The 18,570-nt window shown below is 38.6% G+C and overlaps 2 protein-coding genes across 2 annotated transcripts; both read left to right on the forward strand.

The window, feature by feature from the left end:
- The first annotated feature begins 8,589 nt into the window (after nucleotides 1-8,589).
- Nucleotides 8,590-11,496, forward strand: LOC139854257 (uncharacterized). Its single transcript, XM_071843573.1, has 5 exons — nucleotides 8,590-8,635; nucleotides 9,786-9,881; nucleotides 9,990-10,147; nucleotides 10,670-10,972; nucleotides 11,074-11,496. The coding sequence occupies exons 1-5, from the start codon at nucleotides 8,590-8,592 to the stop codon at nucleotides 11,494-11,496; spliced, it is 1,026 nt and encodes a 341-aa protein (XP_071699674.1).
- An 899-nt stretch (nucleotides 11,497-12,395) lies between these two features.
- LOC139854258 (uncharacterized) lies at nucleotides 12,396-17,780 on the forward strand. The gene is made up of 8 exons (XM_071843574.1): nucleotides 12,396-12,838; nucleotides 13,289-13,477; nucleotides 13,693-13,785; nucleotides 13,870-14,052; nucleotides 14,219-14,321; nucleotides 14,399-14,584; nucleotides 14,996-16,809; nucleotides 17,217-17,780. The coding sequence occupies exons 1-8, from the start codon at nucleotides 12,623-12,625 to the stop codon at nucleotides 17,778-17,780; spliced, it is 3,348 nt and encodes a 1,115-aa protein (XP_071699675.1). The 5' UTR covers nucleotides 12,396-12,622.
- Nucleotides 17,781-18,570: the final 790 nt, after the last annotated feature.

The raw sequence follows: 18,570 nt of genomic DNA on the forward strand, positions 1-18,570 counted from the left end.
AGTTTACATCAGTGGCGCACCCACAATCTAATGCTTTATGCGAAGTAACCAACCGCGATATAGTAAGTGGTATTAAAAAGAGGTTGTGCGAAAAGCGAACTGGCTGGGTAGATGAATTATTCAATGTGTTATGGGCACATCGCACAACATTTAAGAAAAGCACAGGGGAAACACCTTTTAGTTTGGTGTATGGCTCTGAAGCAGTAATCCCCGCAGAAATTCTGGTACCGACGCATAGAATTACTAACTTTAAGGAAGAAGCAAATGATGCTGCGTTGAGTGAGAATCTAAATTTCATTGAAGAGCGGAGGTTAATGGCTGCTATCAGAGAAGCGAATAATAAACAACAAATAGCTAAGTATTATAACAAAAGAGTGCGTGCTTTATCCTTCGCTATAGGCGAATGGGTGCTGCGAAATAACGAAGCAAGCAAAGCAGAAAAGCTTGGCAAGTTAGGTCCTAACTGGGAAGGCCCTTATCAAATTATGGCAATTAATGCGGCAGGTTCATATAAGCTCGCGGATATGGAAGGGCGAACTTTGCCTAATGCGTGGCATGCTGTTTTATTAAAGCGATATTATGCATAGCTTTGCGAAAACTATCAAGGATATATGTAAAAAGTGCGAAATTAGATACAAGGCATATGGCTGATATATTTATTATGTGATCTTGTTTTAATTTTTTGCAAGTCTTGATCACGCTTGTAGAAATTTTAAGAATAGTCACTTGTAAAAGTACGCAAAAAGTATATTTGTGAAATGCGAATAGTTATGAAATGTTTTACAGTTTGTTTCATAATGCTATAGTATTTTGCAGTGTTTTAAATAGCAAAGTGATGAAATTGCCCACTTTTGCATGCGAATTATTGCGAAAGGAATTTATATCCTAAGTATTTGATTTTGCCAATGCTTAGATGCTTCGCAATGCTGATTAATTGCCTAAGGATCGTTTCGGCAGACTTAGAAGATTCATAACGTATAAGCATATACGCATACAGATTATTTCGCAAAAGTACGCATTTATTATGTGCACAATAATATATGTTAGAAATTGCAAAGGACAAGTTTGTGTTATGAATATTGTTGATAAAAGCGCTATATAAATAAAGAGTACTCGCGAATAAATATGAAAAAATAAATTTTCATTGATAACGGCGCAGAGATAGCTGCGCGCTAATTTCTACAATATTCTATTCTGGCTTAGATAAGTCAAGTTCAAAGATGTCTTTTAAAGTGGCATCATCCTGTTGACTTATTGCAGTAACTTTGTCGATTGGAATATCCGCTAAGCTTACTTGTGCAGTAGCAGCTGCTTCACGTGCTTCTGCAAGTGAACAAACGCGATCTCCAATGGCGGGAGGTAGTGGATCTGGTATGGTGCAATGTGGAGCAATTTCATCCAGAAACTCTACTCTCTCGCGCAGTCGTAAAGCAGCTGCATAAGTAGAAAACAGAACATTCACGGGACGCGAATTGAGAACCTTTTTAGCAAACTCCGGTAAGTGTTTGCGGAGTTGGGAGAACTCAAATTTCGCAGAGGCTGCGGAGGCCAGAGCATTGTCTCGCTCTGCAGTTAGCTTTGAAACCTCCTCTTGAAGCGAGGAGATTGTTGTCTGAAGATTGTTTTGTTTGTCAGCTGCAGTAGACACCTGTAGCTTCAATTCATCTACCGCGGTTTTGGCCGCGGTGAGCTCATAGGAGAGATCAACACAGCGTTTCTCGCTGTTTTCAGCCTTGATCCTCTCAGCATTGTACTTCTGCTGTTCAGCTCCAAGCACATTGAAAAATTGTTCTTGCCGGCATATCATATCGTACGCCGAGTTGAAGCACATGTAGAAGTTTTGAACAAAACTGTTGTGCGCATCAAGCGCAGAAAGTTTGGAGAATTCGCGGTGAAGCTCGCCGGGGATTGCTAACTTCATTTGTTGGCGCTGATCCAGAGCAGCGCCAGCTGATGCATAAGTATATCCTGATAGACCATCAATCCGCACCCCATAAGAGTCAGGGGGAGTGCGGAATAGCTCCGTAATTTGTGCCGCAGAATCAGGGCTAGGAAAAACTGGATTGAAAGGCGAGCCTCCTGCAAAACAATGCGATTATTATAATAGCAACAATAAATATTACAAAAACTGGCATGAATAAAAAATGATTGCGTTATACCAGTTTGTTGGTCTCCTTCATAATCCGATATGATCGGATTATCGTGTAAAGGAGTGCTTTATTTGAGTTTCTTGCTCTGCAATGATGGTGGCGTTTGCAGCGGTCGTTTTGTGGAACTTGGTTGTGATGTTGGTGATTTCGACGTCAAATCAACGATAGGAATAGCCTGTTTCTCCTGTTTGATTTGATGCTCGGTGGATGCCGACGATTTAGCCTCCTGGCTCATTAGCAACTTTGTAATTAAAGCTTTAGGATCCACCTTACGATCGACCTCGTCAATTTTCATTTTTGATTAAAGTGGAGAAGCTGTGTTTGAAGAACTTGTAAAGGTTAATAGTGAATGTATATAATTGCGAATTGTGGTAAAGAAAGCAAGTGAAAAATTAGTGATTGTGAATCACGATATATATAGGGGAAATAAGGGTGGTAACCGATTGTATTAATTATCCGTTGTGATAACTCAAACGGTAACTTTTGTCCTGCAACGGTAACTAAGTGAATGCGAAAATGACTAAGTGCGGATGATGGTTGCAAAAACTGCGCATTTTTAGAGTTTATCATGATACATCTGCTTTGCGATATGTATCATAATAAACTGGGGGGACTTGATCATATACATAGCATTGTATATGTATATTTTATTTGCTAAAGGCCAAGGGCAGAACTGCGCGAACTATAAGGCAAAGTTATGAAGTGTTCGCTGAAAATAAGATCAGCAGATGGATTCCCGCACTAATAAATGACTGCGGTTTAATCCGCTGAGTTTCCGCGGACGGTTAGGTAATTCGCAGACCGCGGATATCTCGAATACTATAAATATAGAGCTTGGCCTCTCATTTATAGGTGGTTGATTCTCTGCCATTTTGCCTAAGCCTTTGTAATTTCCACTTGTGATCTTGCCCAAGGGATTTTTACATCGCGCAAAGGTGAATTATGCTAATTAACAATCAAGACCGGGTCAGGGTGGTTGATCACTTGATAGTTAAAGTGAAAGACGATCATCGGGGCCCAAAATAATCATCAAACATTCCATCCTCCATTGTAATCTTATTGCACTCAATCCGTAATTAAGTAACATCGCTAATTAAGGATTGATCAATAGTTGTAATTCTTTGTGATTTAATCAATAAAGAATAACAGTTGAAAAATTACCTTTGACTCTATTTACATTACATGCTTGAATACTAAACCGTGTTTAATTGGTTAGTTAATTAAAAGAAATTGTATTCACCCCCCTACAATACTCATGTTGTTAATCAAGGGACCAACACTTCCTTCTAAACTGGACTATCTTACTTTTGCTTGTCAGTTGGCTTATGCTGAGTAGATTATGTTTAATCCCAACGACATATGCTACATTTGAAAATGTAACATTCCCATTTGTTAAAGTACCAAAACCCTTTGTGTAACTCAACGAATTATCTCCATATGATACAACTGGACCATCCTTTTCTTGATAGTCCATCAGCAGGGACTTACATCCGGTCATATGTCTCGAACAACCACTATCGAGATACCAGATTTGCTTGTTTTGAATGCCCTGCATAGTAGCTAAGAGATTAGTTCTTTTTGGGAACTCATCCAAGGATGGGTTCTAGAAGGGTCATCTTTGATGATCTCTTCCTATCTGCTGGTTTGCTTGAAGAGGCAGCAGCAGATGGGGTTAGGGTTAGAGTACACCGGTTGGCTAAGTGAAACTTGCTGCCACACTTGTAGCATTTTCTCACATTTGGTATCGGTGACTGGTCATATACTGAGTAAATGGGTGCAGTAAGGTCGGGTCTACTTTCAAATATGGCAGCTATGAGCTGGTCAAGCTTGACAGTCATTATCTCAGTGATAGATGACCCAGCACTTGATTCCACAATTTGGTTCACTTTAGCTTTTCCTTTAAGGGCAGCTTTCCTTTTAGAACCAGTACCATAATCATGGTATACTGCTTTACCTTTGTTCGACGAGTCAGTGTGGGAAGTTACTGACCCGTCAGCTAATGCTGGTCGATTCTTGTGAATCTTGATTGCTGCCTTTGACTTGCCAGTATTGCGTTTTGCTGGCTTGTCAGCAGCTACTGGTTGACCAGTACAATTTTCATCAGTTGGCTCAGCATCGGTGGAATTTGAACACGAAGGGGAATCAATTGATTTTAACTTTCTTTGATTGTTTTCAGTGATTTCCCTTTTAATGCATCTTTCCTTTGGAGTCATATAGTAAATGCTTGAGGGATCAGTAGTTTCATCAATTGAAGTACTGGTTTCCTTGGCTTTTACTTCATCCTCCAAAATTTCTTTCATGGACGGTGGTGGGGTCTCAGTAGGTCTGACAAACTTATTTTTTAAGACCTTTTTACCCTTAACTATCTTGGCAAAGGTATTTGGCAAGACAGCTTTAGGATCTGTTTCAAGAATGGGGTCCATGTAAGTAACTTCTGCGAGAGCAGCAGTAGCAGCATAGTCACCAGCAAAGAAAGCTTCAACTTGGGCAGGCACCTGCTCATTTACACACTTAGCTGTGCGTTGAGCAGATGTACACCATGAAGCAACAACCTTCTTGAGGTCGTTTAGCTGGTTCTTAACATCTGCTGACTCAACGTGAAGAGATTTTAAAGCAAAATTTTGTTTTTCAAGTTTTGAAATTTCATCCTTCAAGATCTTAATTTCATCAGTTTTGCCTTTAAGTTTATCATTTAAAGATTTGTTATCATTTTTCAGAACTTCTTCACGTTTACTGCCTCTACATAAATTAACTCTTAGGTAGTCAACCATTTCAGCTTTTTCATCATCAGTATAAGTTCAAAAATTATCAACCTTATACAGCATTTCAGATTTCCATTGAGGTGAATGCTTTTTCCGACCAGCTTCCCTCATATCAGCCAAAAACGTACTACCATTATCATCCTCATCAGACTCCTCGACCTCCTTGGCTATCAAACACAGCTTTTTACCAGAAGCATAACCAGCATAATCATCATCAGTATCACTGTCAGAAGATGAAGAAGATCTGGTTTCATATCAATCATGATGCTCAGCAACTAGAACCTTTTCTGGCTTCTTTCCCTTCTTATCAGCCTTTGTACTTTCCTTCATCTGAGCCTTCATGGCTTTGTGCTTGTTCTTGTACTTATCAGCTTTTGAGAAGGAGTTAGCATGTGATGTTGAAGGTTTCCTGGACATGCATGCAGCAGCAAAATGTCCAACCTTCCCATAATTGTAACACTCAGATTTAGGACCCTTGACTGATTTGCTGATATACCTAGCACTGGGTTTCTTACTCCCTTTGTATGGCTTGCTGGTTCTATTATGATTGAACCTTTTGAACTGCCTAGCCAGCAAAGCCATACCTTCAACAAATCCTTCCACATCATCTTCATCATCACTTATTTCTTCAGACCCAGTTCCACTATCCACATCATCTTCAGCTGACACTTCTTTTGCTGTCAACTTTTAAACCAGTAAAGCCTTTTGAGCTTTCTTTTTAGCAGCAGCCATAAGAGCAGTATCATCTGTTTTAGAAGATTTTGAAGTGGTGGGGGCAGACTTAAAGTTTTCTTTCAAGTTTAGTTCAAGTTTAGCTTCTGCCTTCTCATGGTTCCAAAGTGTACCATAGAGAGAAGACATGTTAAAGTTTTTTAAAGTCTGGGTGGTTCTTAGAGGGTCAGTCACTGGTTTTCATTTGGCAGACAATGAGTCAATGAATTTGTTTACTTGTTCAAAATCAGTATATGTGATTTTTAAAGTAAGCAGGTCAACAACTAAGGAGTTAAACCTAATGAAGGTTTGCTTAAGGGTCTCATTCTTATAGGCAAAGAACATTTCATACTCTATTTTCAAAGCAATAATCTTGTTCTGCCTAACCTCATCCATGTCTTCATAAGTAACATCTAGATAGTCTAACATAAGCTTAGCATTCAGCTTTCCCTTAATCAGTTTGAACAGGTGGTTAGGTAAAGTTATAGCTAACAGAGTTCTGATCTTAGGGTCAAGTCCAACACGACGTTTGTCCTCAGCATCCCATTTGGCTGAAGTGAGAACAACTTCTCTGCCAGGAATGGCAGGAGTGTCAGGAGTGGCTGGAATGCTATCAATAGTTTCAGTTGGGACAAATGGACCATCTGTGGCAATACCAGGCATAAGTGGGTCAATAGACTCCAGGTGAAGCATGAACCTTGCCTTCCAAGTTTCATACTCATCTTCATCAAATTTGGGTGGTCTATTGGATGAGCCATTTTCAAGGTAAGCTGTATTTGAGTATGCAGCCATGAGAGAATTCAGATCCAAGATATTAAATTATCAAGACTGAAGCTCTGATACCAGTTGTTGGTCCCTTGATTAACAACAGGAGTATTGTAGAGGGGGGTGAATACAATTTCTTTTAATTAACTAACTAATTAAACACAGTTTAGTATTCGAGCATGTAATTTAAATAGAGTCAAAGGTAATTTTTCAACTGTTATTCTTATTGATTAAATCACAAAGAATTACAACTATCCTTGGCGGAATGATAGTTGGTTAATACAGATTTACCTAAGTATAGCTATGAGGATAAACTTAAAGCTATTACACGTTTTGGACTCTAAATAAATAAACTCACACCACTTTTTGTTACAATAGTGGATACAACAATTTATAGTAGTCCTATTAACCGTGTAATGGTTCTATTGTCCACTGATACATAGGATGTCTGTACTTGTGGGGACAACTACATCAGAGAGCGTGCTCTCCTCTTTCCTCTTTGGTAGCTATTTGCAGGAACACCCCAAATTGGTTTGGCACCACTATTCGTTTAAACAAATAGAATGTTGTGTTCCCTAGGCATTGACAAAGTATAGCACATGTCTGCACATGCGTTAAACTTCTGCATTCCCACGTGGTCTTGTAAGGTCACTTGTCAGCCGCCGACGCTTGTCCTTTCCTGTTCAACTTTGTCTTTGACTTCTGTTGAATAGTACAATTGATGTAGACCACTCGGGAAACCACCATGCTTGTAATGGAGCATGGCTGTCTTGTGTTGTATGATGCTTACCAGGTTTACTGGTTCTTCTTATGCTGAGTCACTTGATATTCTTGAATTGCTGAGTACTCATCCTGTGCTGATTCGAAGAATACACTCTACCTTGTGCTGGTAGACTAGGCAGCATACTGAACACTTGACACAGCAATATTTGCTGTCTATACATAAACAAACTTGTGCTGGCTGCACATAACATTTTAGTGCAAATAAATTACAGTTTTGTCATAATTAAATCCTTAATTATTTTGGGGACTCAACAATTTCTTTGCAACGAAAATCTGGAGTACGGGGTCGAATAGCGGAAGCAACGACGGGTTGCTAATATCGCCGCCGGTGAATGGCGGCTCAAATGGCGGAAGCAACGACATACCGATACGAGTGGTCTAAGAAGATGATCAACACTACAGACCAGAACAAATGATTAAGAGTTTGGGCTGCTCAATTTCTCATATATGGACTGGATGTAATTTAAAGTTGGACTTGAAAAATGCACTCGTGGACTTATCAAATAACCCCTAATTCAATGGACAATAGTACATTGGTAGAAAGCCCAACAAGTTTTACACTAACAGACCAAAATCAAGAACACTCGAAGACTAATAACCTCTAGAACAACCAAGAGAAATCACTACAAAGGAGACAAAACCCCTTTGACGATCACTTGAACAAACCCTAACCCTAATTTTGTACGTGAATGTACGAGAACCATCTGGTTCGTTTTTATCGAAGTAAAACAAATTTTACACTTTTAGTCACTGTAATTTCATTTCAGCATATTTACACATTCAGTCCCTGTTTGAACAGTAGCCGATGGCTATTCCCAGTTTTCTTCATTTTTAATAGCATTTCATGGTATACGAATATAACAATATCAATGGCTTGAAAATTTCGGATATTACGTAACTGGGAAGCTACCAGTCATCACGGAGAGCATCGAGATCATCCCGATTACACACTTGCATTCTCCGATGATTGAGGATGATGCCAAAAGTGTGTTAAGAAAGGTTAGTTTGGTAACGCCCTTATTTTGTTTTTAATTAATTTTTCTTGTTAATGTTTAAATTTAAGATAAGGGTGGTAACTGTTAACTATGGTCTTGGTCAATTTATTTTTATTTGACGAATGGAATGAGTTTGGTAGTTTTGATGAATATATATGTGCAAGTATGTGATATATGGTATGTAACATCCGTCCCACATCGGTTGGAGAGGGGAACGAAGCATGCCTTATAAGGGTGTGGAGACCTTTCCTAGCATGACGCATTTTGGGACCACAAGCGCAGAAGATCCCATGAGAACTCTGCAGTTAAGCGTGCGCAGGCGAAAGCACTACCAGGATGGGTGACCTCCCGGGAAAGTGCTCGTCGTGTTTGGTCGCCAAGAAAAACCCGTGCGCCTACGGGCAAAGCGGATAATATCCTGCTATGGGGAATGTGTTACCTGGGATGTTACAGATGGTATCAGAGCCAGGTTCCGGATCAAAAGTGCACAACGAGGACGCTGTGTCCCATTAGGGGGAGGATTGTAATATCCGTGTTACATCCGTCCCACATCGGTTGGAGAGGGCAACGAAGCATGCCTTATAAGGGTGTGGAGACCTTTCCTAGCATGACGCGTTTTTGGACCACAAGCGCAGCAGATCCCGTGAGAACTCTGCAGTTAAGCGTGCTCGGGCGAGAGCACTACCAGGATGGGTGACCTCCTGGGAAAGAGCTCATCGTGTTTGGTCGCCCGTGCGCCTACGGGCAAAGCGGACAATATCATGCTACGAGGAACGTGTTACCTGGGATGTTACATGGTAGAAGTAAAGAATATGTTGGTGCTAAATTGGTTGTGAATGTTTAATGTGATTTTGAACTTGTACTTGTATGGTCAAAAGTGCACAACGAGGACGCTGTGTCCCATTAGGGGGAGGATTGTAATATCCGTGTTACATCTGTCCCACATCGGTTGGAGAGGGCAACGAAGCATGCCTTATAAGGGTGTGGAGACCTTTCCTAGCATGACGCGTTTTGGGACCACAAGCGCAGCAGATCCCATGAGAACTCTACAGTTAAGCGTGCTTAGGCGAGAGCACTACCAGGATGGGTGACCTCCTGGGAAAGTACTCGTCGTGTTTGGTCGCTCGTGCGCCTACGGGCAAAGCGGACAATATCATGCTACGGAGAACGTGTTACCTGGGATGTTACATGGTAGAAGTAAAGAATATGTTGGTGCTAAGTTGGTTGTGAATGTTTAATGTGATTTTGAACTTGTACTTGTATGGTCATAGTTGAGTTCAAAAGTCAAGGGAGTATCTTTTTCAATTTTGGTCAGATAGTTTGCTGCACAACTCATGTTTAGAAGAGAGTTTCTCCTAGTCGGGAGTTGATGATCATTCTAAAGATGTCTAAATAGATTTTAAGTTTGTAAAAGTCATCAAACACTTATGTGTTAATGTGATGATTAGTTTTGAGTCACATAGTTGATTAATGGTGATAATTATGTTCAAGTATGAAAGTATTTGAACTTGATTAATTATCTTTTAGGAACTTGTGTAATATATATTAGATTAAGTTTCAACTATTAATAGTGTCAAACCATAAATGACCATTGAATTTCAAAGTTGTATTTTGATCAGTCAAAGCTACTACCGATTTGCAGCAGAGCCGTGATGTTGACTGTGTGTTACAAAGCATGGAATGTCTAATCAACGGTCCAAGCATGATGTCTTACTGTATACATGTTTTGATTAAAACAACACATTTAGATATAAACATTAGTATGAATATTCTATTTTTACATCAATTTTTATTATTTTAGTTTGGTAAAAAATGTGTATTAGTGGATAAAAGTGAGAGCTCACAGTGTCCGGCATCAATTCTCGCCGTCGAGCTTAAACCGACGCCGAAATTGATGGTCGGTCGACACCTGGTCGGCATCGATTCCGCCGTCAGTCTTCAACCTCGAGCCAACGACGGTGGCCAAACTAGCCGTTGCACTGTTTGAATTTCAAAAACTAGCCTTTTTAACGGCTAGATTTCCTTTTTTTTCTTTCTTATAAATACTACAACATTTTTCTCATTTTACTCACACAGTTAGATATTTTTTTTTATCATTTTCTCTCTACAATATTTAAATTATCACTTTAATTATTATTTTTATATTATTAGTCACAAAATGTCGTCTTCTTCGAGTTCTTCCCACGACTCGTTCACAACTATACACTAAACCTATTTGACGATGATTTTTTTTCTGAAGAAATTTAAACTCATGTCGTTATATACGTCGTAATCATTATGAAGCACATGAACGTTTGATGGACGATTATTTTGACGAGGGTTGCAAATATACGGATGATAGTTTCAAACGAAGATTTCGAATGCCGCGACATGTTTTTCTTAGAATTATGAATGATATTCTAAGCTACTCTGAAAATCCATTGCCGTATTATTTTAGATGGTTTCATCGAAGACAAGATGCACGTGGTAAGTGGAGCTGTGGAGTACTAGTACGCATTTAAAGATCACAGCCGCACTACGCCAGCTAGCATACAGTTATACACCAGATGCTTTGGATGAGTATCTACAAAGGGTTATACAACGGGCTACTTTGCACGACATTCAACGTTTTTATGAAGGTCATGAAAGGATTCATGGTTTTTCGGGCATGCTGGGTAGTATAGATTGTATGCACCCGGCTTGGGAAAAATGTCCAATTTCGTGGAGAGGCAATATATGCGAGGCGATCACAGTCACCCAACTATTATGCTTGAAGTCGTCACCTAGTATGATAATTGGATTTGGCATGCGTATTTTGGTGTTGCGGGTTCGAACAACGATATAAATGTGCTAAACAGTAGTGATTTGTTCAACTCAATGCTTAATGAGGAAATGCCTAACGTCCCTTATCATATAAACGGTGTTTAGTACAGAAGAGGGTACTATTTAAGTGACGATATTTATCCAACATGGATCGCATTTATTAAGGGATTTTCAAGTGCCGTTGACGAAAAGCGTTCTTACTTTACAAGGAAACAAGCGGGTGCTCACAAAGATGTTGAAAGAACTTTTGGGATTCTACAAGGTTGTTGGCATATTCTTCAACAACCCACACGAGCTTACGAGGTGAATCTAATGAGACAACTTATGTATACATGCATCGTAATACACAACATCATTATCAAAGACAATGGTTACAACCTTGCTGAGAATGATTGGGTAGTTGAGTCGGTTCAACATATACAACGTACTTGGATCGAGAGGTGCGACGCTCGTGCAAGAAGAACAAGGGAGTTACGTGATAGAGGAGTGAATGAAGGCTTACGATCTGATTTGGTTGAACATTTTTGAGATCTTCGAGACGACTTATGAATTTTATGAGACGACTTATTACGTTATATAATTTATTTTATGAATGTTTTGAATAAATATAATCTAGTTTATTTTGTGAATTTTAATAAATGTAATGTAGTTTATTTTATGAATTTGAATTTAGTATTTTGTTTTTATTATATGAAAATTAATTTAAATAATATATTAAAATTAAATTAGAAAAATAAAAATTAAAAAATGAACACCGTAGACATCTACACCCATGACACTTTCAATTTGGACTTTCATTTTTACCAATAAAAAATGGACATCGAAATAAACTACGAACAGCCCTGCAAACAATTTTTACCAATAAAAAATGGACATCGAAATAAACTACGAACAGCCCTGCAAACATTATATGACAAGTTTAACATAGCTCTTCGTTACCATTTTCCAAATAAAATAAAATATACATATATAGGGGGATGATTCTCACACACTGTTTTTTGATCCTCACACACCCTTTTACCCTATTATTAGGGAGGAGTTCAAGTAAATTGGTGTGTGAGAATCAAAAAACAGTGTGTAAGAATCATCTCCATACAGAAAACATTAAAAAGGGGGAAATCATCAAAAATATAAAAAAACTTCGTAAATTCGCCAACTTTATTTGATTTTAATCTCTCTCCATCCGATTCTACCAAACCCTTTTCTCAATAATCAATCAAATTTAACGATCATTTTTTAATGTTAAATTAATTTATTAATTTCGAACCCTCACACCAATTAATTCAATCCCAACTTATTTGTTTCAATTTCCCTAATCATTTATATTATGGTGTTAGGGTTTTGTTATACCTGATTTTTTTTATCAGCTTTTTGGAATATTTTTCAACTCCGTTTTTAGGGTTTGTTTCCTTTAGGGTTCCTGATAGTAAAGCCTGGAACTTTTTGTCATGGTTGACATTCTTAGTGCCACAATCTATCATCTTTAAATTAGTTAACTTTGCCTGTTTGTATGCTAATTTATGTATGTGTATGCAAAATGTTCTTCTTTCTAGAAGAAAGTAAGAAGTGAGGGTTATTGGGATTTTGTGGTGGTGGTGTTGTTGTTGTTGTGATTTAATTTTTGTTGTAGTTAAGTAGTGTTTGTTAGTTGTGTATGGGTGAGCTTGGGGCTGGACGGTTATTACCGAATGGGCTATTGCCCAATGCTGGTCCACTGATAGATAGTTTAGATTCTGAAAGATGGTTAAAAGCCGAGGAGCGAACGGCTGAGCTTATAGATTGTATACAGCCGAATCAACCCTCTGAGGAACGCAGAAATGCGGTTGCTGATTACGTACAACGTCTTATTATGAAGTGTTTTCCATGTCAGGTAGTTTACCTTTTCTTTGATGTTTAGTGAGTGTAAGGGTGTGTTTGATTGTCTCTCAACTGAATTCTTTATTTAGTGCGCTTGTTTGTGACATCTGAATGAACAATGATGCTGAACCGTTCAACAATCCATTCATAGTTGAAATACCCTCTTTACCATTAAGCACATCCATATATTCAGAACACTTTTTACACAATTGAGTTCTTTTATGTTGAAATCATGTTAGTTTAGGACATGTTGAATCTTTGTTATTTTTTGCATGGTATTTGTCAAACTTGAATTTGATGTTGATGTTAATTTGTTGATGAGAATTTGAGAGACAATATACATACGATTTCGATAATTGGAATGTTCACATTGGGAATGCATATTTACATGCTTTATATAACAAATTTACAACGATAGTATTGTTTTAAGGTTCCTACCGTCTAATAGTTTTGTGGTTTGTAGGTTTTTACGTTTGGGTCTGTACCGCTTAAAACTTATTTACCCGATGGGGATATCGACTTAACAGCGTTTAGCAACGATCCAAACTTGAAAGATTCATGGGCTCGTGATGTTTGTAATTTGTTGGAGACCGAGGAGAAGAACGAGAATGCAGAATTTCATGTAAAGGAAATTCAGTACATTCAAGCAGAAGTACGCTTTTTTTTTTTTACATTTATAATTTAAAATTTATTTTTGTTTGCTGCAAGTTAATTATCATGTCTCCCTTGGTACATTATGAAAGCAAGTCTTGTAGTCAAATGAAATTCTGCTTTTTGATTTATTGACACATCTCATACATGTTTTGCTTATATATACATTTTCTTATACATGTTTTGCTTATATGTACATTTTCTCAACAACTGCAGGTGAAGATTATAAAGTGTCTGGTGGAAAACATTGTGGTAGATATATCGTTTAATCAACTTGGAGGACTTTGTACCCTTTGTTTTTTAGAGGAGGTTTGTATAGTGCTAGTGTTTTACTCATGGTTAAAGTTTGTGTTTTTCAGCTATTTTGATGATTATATAAGTGTGCTTGTGCAGGTTGACAATTTGATAAACCAAAATCATTTATTTAAGCGTAGCATTATACTAATCAAAGCGTGGTGTTACTACGAGAGTCGTATATTGGGTGCTCATCATGGACTTATATCAACGTACGCCCTTGAGACCTTGGTTCTCTACATATTCAACGTCTACAACAATTCTTTTACGGGTCCGCTTGAGGTTTAACTTTCTTTTTTAATTATTTTTTATTGTCTAAATTGATGATTTTGACTTGTGGTACCGAGCAGTCATATATTCCGTTCATCCTGTTTAGGGATAGGTTGGGTTGTATTCCTTTCGTGTATTTCGTATATTTTGCTTATTAATTTTGGCGTTGCGCATGCAGGTGTTGTACCGTTTTTTGGAGTTTTTCAGTAATTTCGATTGGGACAATTTTTGCGTTAGCTTGTGGGGGCCCGTACCTATAAATTCACTTCCAGATGTAACCGGTAATAGTGGTAGCATCTTTTATAAGCTGATAGCAAAGTTATATTTTGTATTGACGGATATTTAAAAAAAAATGCAGCCGAACCACCTCGTAAGGACAACAGAGAGTTGCTACTTAATAAAGTGTTTCTCAACGGTTGTAGTTCCGCGTACGCTGTCTTTCCCGGTGGTCAGGATAATCAAGGGCAGCCTTTTCTTTCGAAGCATTTTAATGTTATCGACCCGTTACGTGTGAGTAATAATCTAGGCCGAAGTGTTAGTAAAGGTACATATACATTATACTACTTTTTCTGTTCATTTTCTAAAGGAAGCAATGTTTTTTCTAACTTTTTAGTGAGTACTCTGCAACTCGGGGAGTACTCGGGTGTTGACCAAGTTTGACTTTGACCGAGTTTTGAACGATTTTCCCACTAATTGTTTTTGATCAAATGTTGACCGATTTTCCGAGTAATTCCGAGGTTGATCGAGTTTGACCAAGTGTAGTACGCTGATGTTGACCAAGGTTGACTTTGACCGATTTCCCGAGCTCACTAGTTTTGGCCAAGTTTTGACCGAATCTTGACCGATTTTCTTGAGTAATTCCAAGTTTGACCGAGTACTCGCCGAATACTTTCGAGTTCTGCAACACTGATTTTTCGTCTCTTTTTTTATGGGTATTATTCAATCATGTTGCCAGGTAACTTTTTCAGAATACGTAGCGCGTTTGCACTAGGCGCTAAAACACTTGCAAGGTTCCTTGATTGCCCAAAGGAAAACGTCGTTGCTGAAGTAAATCAATTTTTTACTAACTCGTGGGACCGACATGGGAACGGTATTCGTCCCGATGCACCCGTTGCTGATTCATTGGTTTTGGAAGTTGATGCTCGAACTAGTGATAATGTCGCTACTTCGGCTCTTGCAAATCAAGGTCAACGGAATTTTAAAGCTCATCTGGTCAACGATATTCAAAGGTCTCCATTTGCTAGAACGCGTTCGAGCCCTGAATTAACCGATACATACAAATACATTCCTTTTCAAGACCCCCGTAACAAACCTCTTGAAAAAGAAATAAACCGAAACGAGAGGAACAATGTCGAAGCTGAAAATGAGAAAAACGAGGCTTCGTTATTAAAACCTGTGCAACCTCATCGAAGTATTGAGGATCTTCATCAAGAGGAGCAAGATCTTGTAAATATAATGGCATCTTCTGCATTTCATGGTTTTAATGGGCCGGCGAATTTAGGATTCGGACATTTACCTTTTCCGGTCTCACCCTCGTTTCTAGCATCATTAGGATACACACAAAGGAATCTGGGTGGAATGGGTCCCGCAAATATGCAGTTCTTCGATCCGCAATTTTCTGGCATGCAGTTACCGCATGGTTTCGTTCCTCATTACTTCCCCGGGGTTAATATGGATTCGAATGACGAAGATTCGGTTGATCCGATAACTGAAAGTAACGATGATAATTGTAATCATGACTTTTGGCAGGAATCTGAAATTGTCCTGCAAAATGACGATAAACCGCAGTCATCGTCTACGGGGATGAATTACATCCCGCCAGGTGGGTCCGGTGGGTTAGTAAGAAGTCAACCGAAGAATAATAAAGATAAACGAGACCGCTTGAGAGACAATAATCACTTAGATCATTCTCACAGTAATTCATTAAGTAAAACGTCTTCCGAGAGTTCTTGGGATAATGTAAGAATGTCAACCAAGGAAAAACTCGGAAAGAAAACTGTTAATCATACAGAGTCATCTGTAGATGATGAGGAGCAGGAGTGGGTCCCGCCAAGTTTGGTAGGGGTCGAGTCGGAATCTCAAGTGATGGCTCCTATACATGTTCCAAGACCTCACGTGTCCGACACTGAACCGGCTCAAACTAGTGGTTCGGGTTCAGGTTCGGGATTCCCGATGGGCCCAATGATTATCGGGAACGACCCTAGGCAACGCACAATGAACGGTACTCTGTTGACGTTTTATCCAACGGGGCCACCAGTTCCATTTCTCACGATGCTTCCATTTTATAACGCTCCCTCAGAAAATGGATCATCTGATGCGTCCGCTAGTCATTTTAGGGTTGCAGAAAACGGTGATGTCGGTCACGTTTTTCACCCCGAAGGAGTTGACCATTCAGACGATTTTAGTTTAGGAGGAGCTACTCCAGGGGAGACACCAGATGAACACAAATCAGATATTCTTAATAGTGATTTTGCTAGTCATTGGCAAAATCTACAATTTGGTCGGTTTTGTCAAAGTCCACTGCATCATGGGCCTTCGATGTATCCGTCACCGGTTATGGTTCCACCTGTTTATTTACAAGGTCGGGTCCCATGGGACGGACCCGGGAGACCGTTGCCAAACATGAATCTAGTTATGAATTATGGACCAAGACTCGTTCCTGTTGCACCTTTTCAGGCTGTTCATAATAGACCTCCTAATGTTTACCAGCAATATGTTGAAGATTTTCCGAGATACCGTACTGGTACCGGAACGTATCTACCGAATCATGTAAGAATATTCTCCTTTTTTTTCGTCTGTGGTATTTCATGTGTGATTGTAACAAATCTTATAAACCATGGTTATCATCATAAGTTGAGGTATGTTTACCAAAATTTCTAGGTCAAAATGTATCTTACTACCCTCAAAACTTGGATTACTAGGTTTTTTAGTATCGCAAAATGGTCACTCTGAAATCTTGACTTAGTTGACTCGTAGCATGTGCTTATCACATGACCTTTTTCCGTTAAGTAAACTAATGGGTGTTTGTTAAGGTTAGGTTTGAAGCATATGCTTAATTCCCTGCTATATTTTGGGTATATCATTAAAATTAATTGCACCAATTGGATGAAAGTGCATGAATACTCATATAGCAATTTTGAATGAATACTTATTGGTTTTTCATTGGCTGTTTGTAGAAGGTTGGTGTTAAGGATGGTTCTCGAAGAGGGAACTACAACAACTACGAGCGAAGTGATAATCATGGTGATAGAGAAGCTAACTCAAAATCTCGTGGTTCTGGTCGTAATCAAACGGATAAATCAATCACTAGGTTAGATCGGTTGAGTTCTAAGGGTAGTCGATCTATGAATTCACACAAACATGATTCCTCCTTTTCTACATACCAATTGCAAAACGGTTTGTCACATCCTAGCTCGAGCTCGAGTCAAAATGGTCCTGCGACCAGTTTGACTTATGGTATGTACCCATTACCAGGGGTCCCATCCAACGGTTCAAATGGTCCGACTGTCATGATGGTGTATCCGTACGAGCAAAATGCTGCTTTTGCTTCTCATAATGAGCATGTTGATTTTGGAGCGTTTGGTCCTTCGGGGTTTTCCGAGCAACCGTCATCACCTCGTCATCAACGGTACTTATTATTTTCTACAATTTTTCTAACTACAACTCTTAGGGTTGTCATTAACGCACTAAAAGAGGTGTTGTACAATTCAATAATTATAATCGCTGTGTACAACTTATAATCGCTGTGTACAATACATTTATGCGCGTTAACGACAGCCCTTAAAGTTGTTAGTAAAATCCTATTTTTTTTTAATATATTAATATTATTAATTCCTTAAAACTGCACAAATTTTTGAACATGAAACTTGAAGTTTATCAACCGTTTTTCTTATAGGAGGGTATGATTATATTACACAACCTTGACTGCTCAAATTCGTTGATCGGGCTAGCGAATGAAAATTGCTACGAGGATACATAAACAAGTCTCTGATACCAATACCAGCTAATGAATCATCTATACTCGCTGATCAGTAGTGCTGATTGTTGATTTCGGATCGTGAGGGTAGCAAGCACACTAACTGTGGTAATATGTAAAAGTACGTTCAACGCTGCTCTACCTTTATATGGGCTACTACCGCCAAATGTGTAACTCGTGTACACTAACTGTAAAATTACAGGGTGTAGAAGTTTGTAGGGCTTCTCGTTGTATTAGATTTGTTGTCCATGTTTTGTTTTCTAATGATAACGCTTAGGATTTTTAGTACAGAAAACACTTGGTACCAATTTCGATGGACCCTTTTGTGATGTAGAATTTATAATATATAATTAATATTATATAATAGAATTTCTATCATTTTCTTTTGCAGTCATTATAAGGAAATTAGCGTTTTCTCATGAACCAAAGATATATAGTGCTAGTGGTTTGCCTTGCTCCATGGTTTTATTAGTAGAAACATGCGGTTTAGAATTTTTTTAGGGTAAAATTGAAAATCAAATTCAAATCAATCAAAATTGAAACTGAAACAAAAA

The sequence above is a fragment of the Rutidosis leptorrhynchoides genome, chromosome 6, assembly GCF_046630445.1.
Source record: "Rutidosis leptorrhynchoides isolate AG116_Rl617_1_P2 chromosome 6, CSIRO_AGI_Rlap_v1, whole genome shotgun sequence".
In the NCBI taxonomy this organism is placed as follows: Eukaryota; Viridiplantae; Streptophyta; class Magnoliopsida; order Asterales; family Asteraceae; genus Rutidosis; species Rutidosis leptorrhynchoides.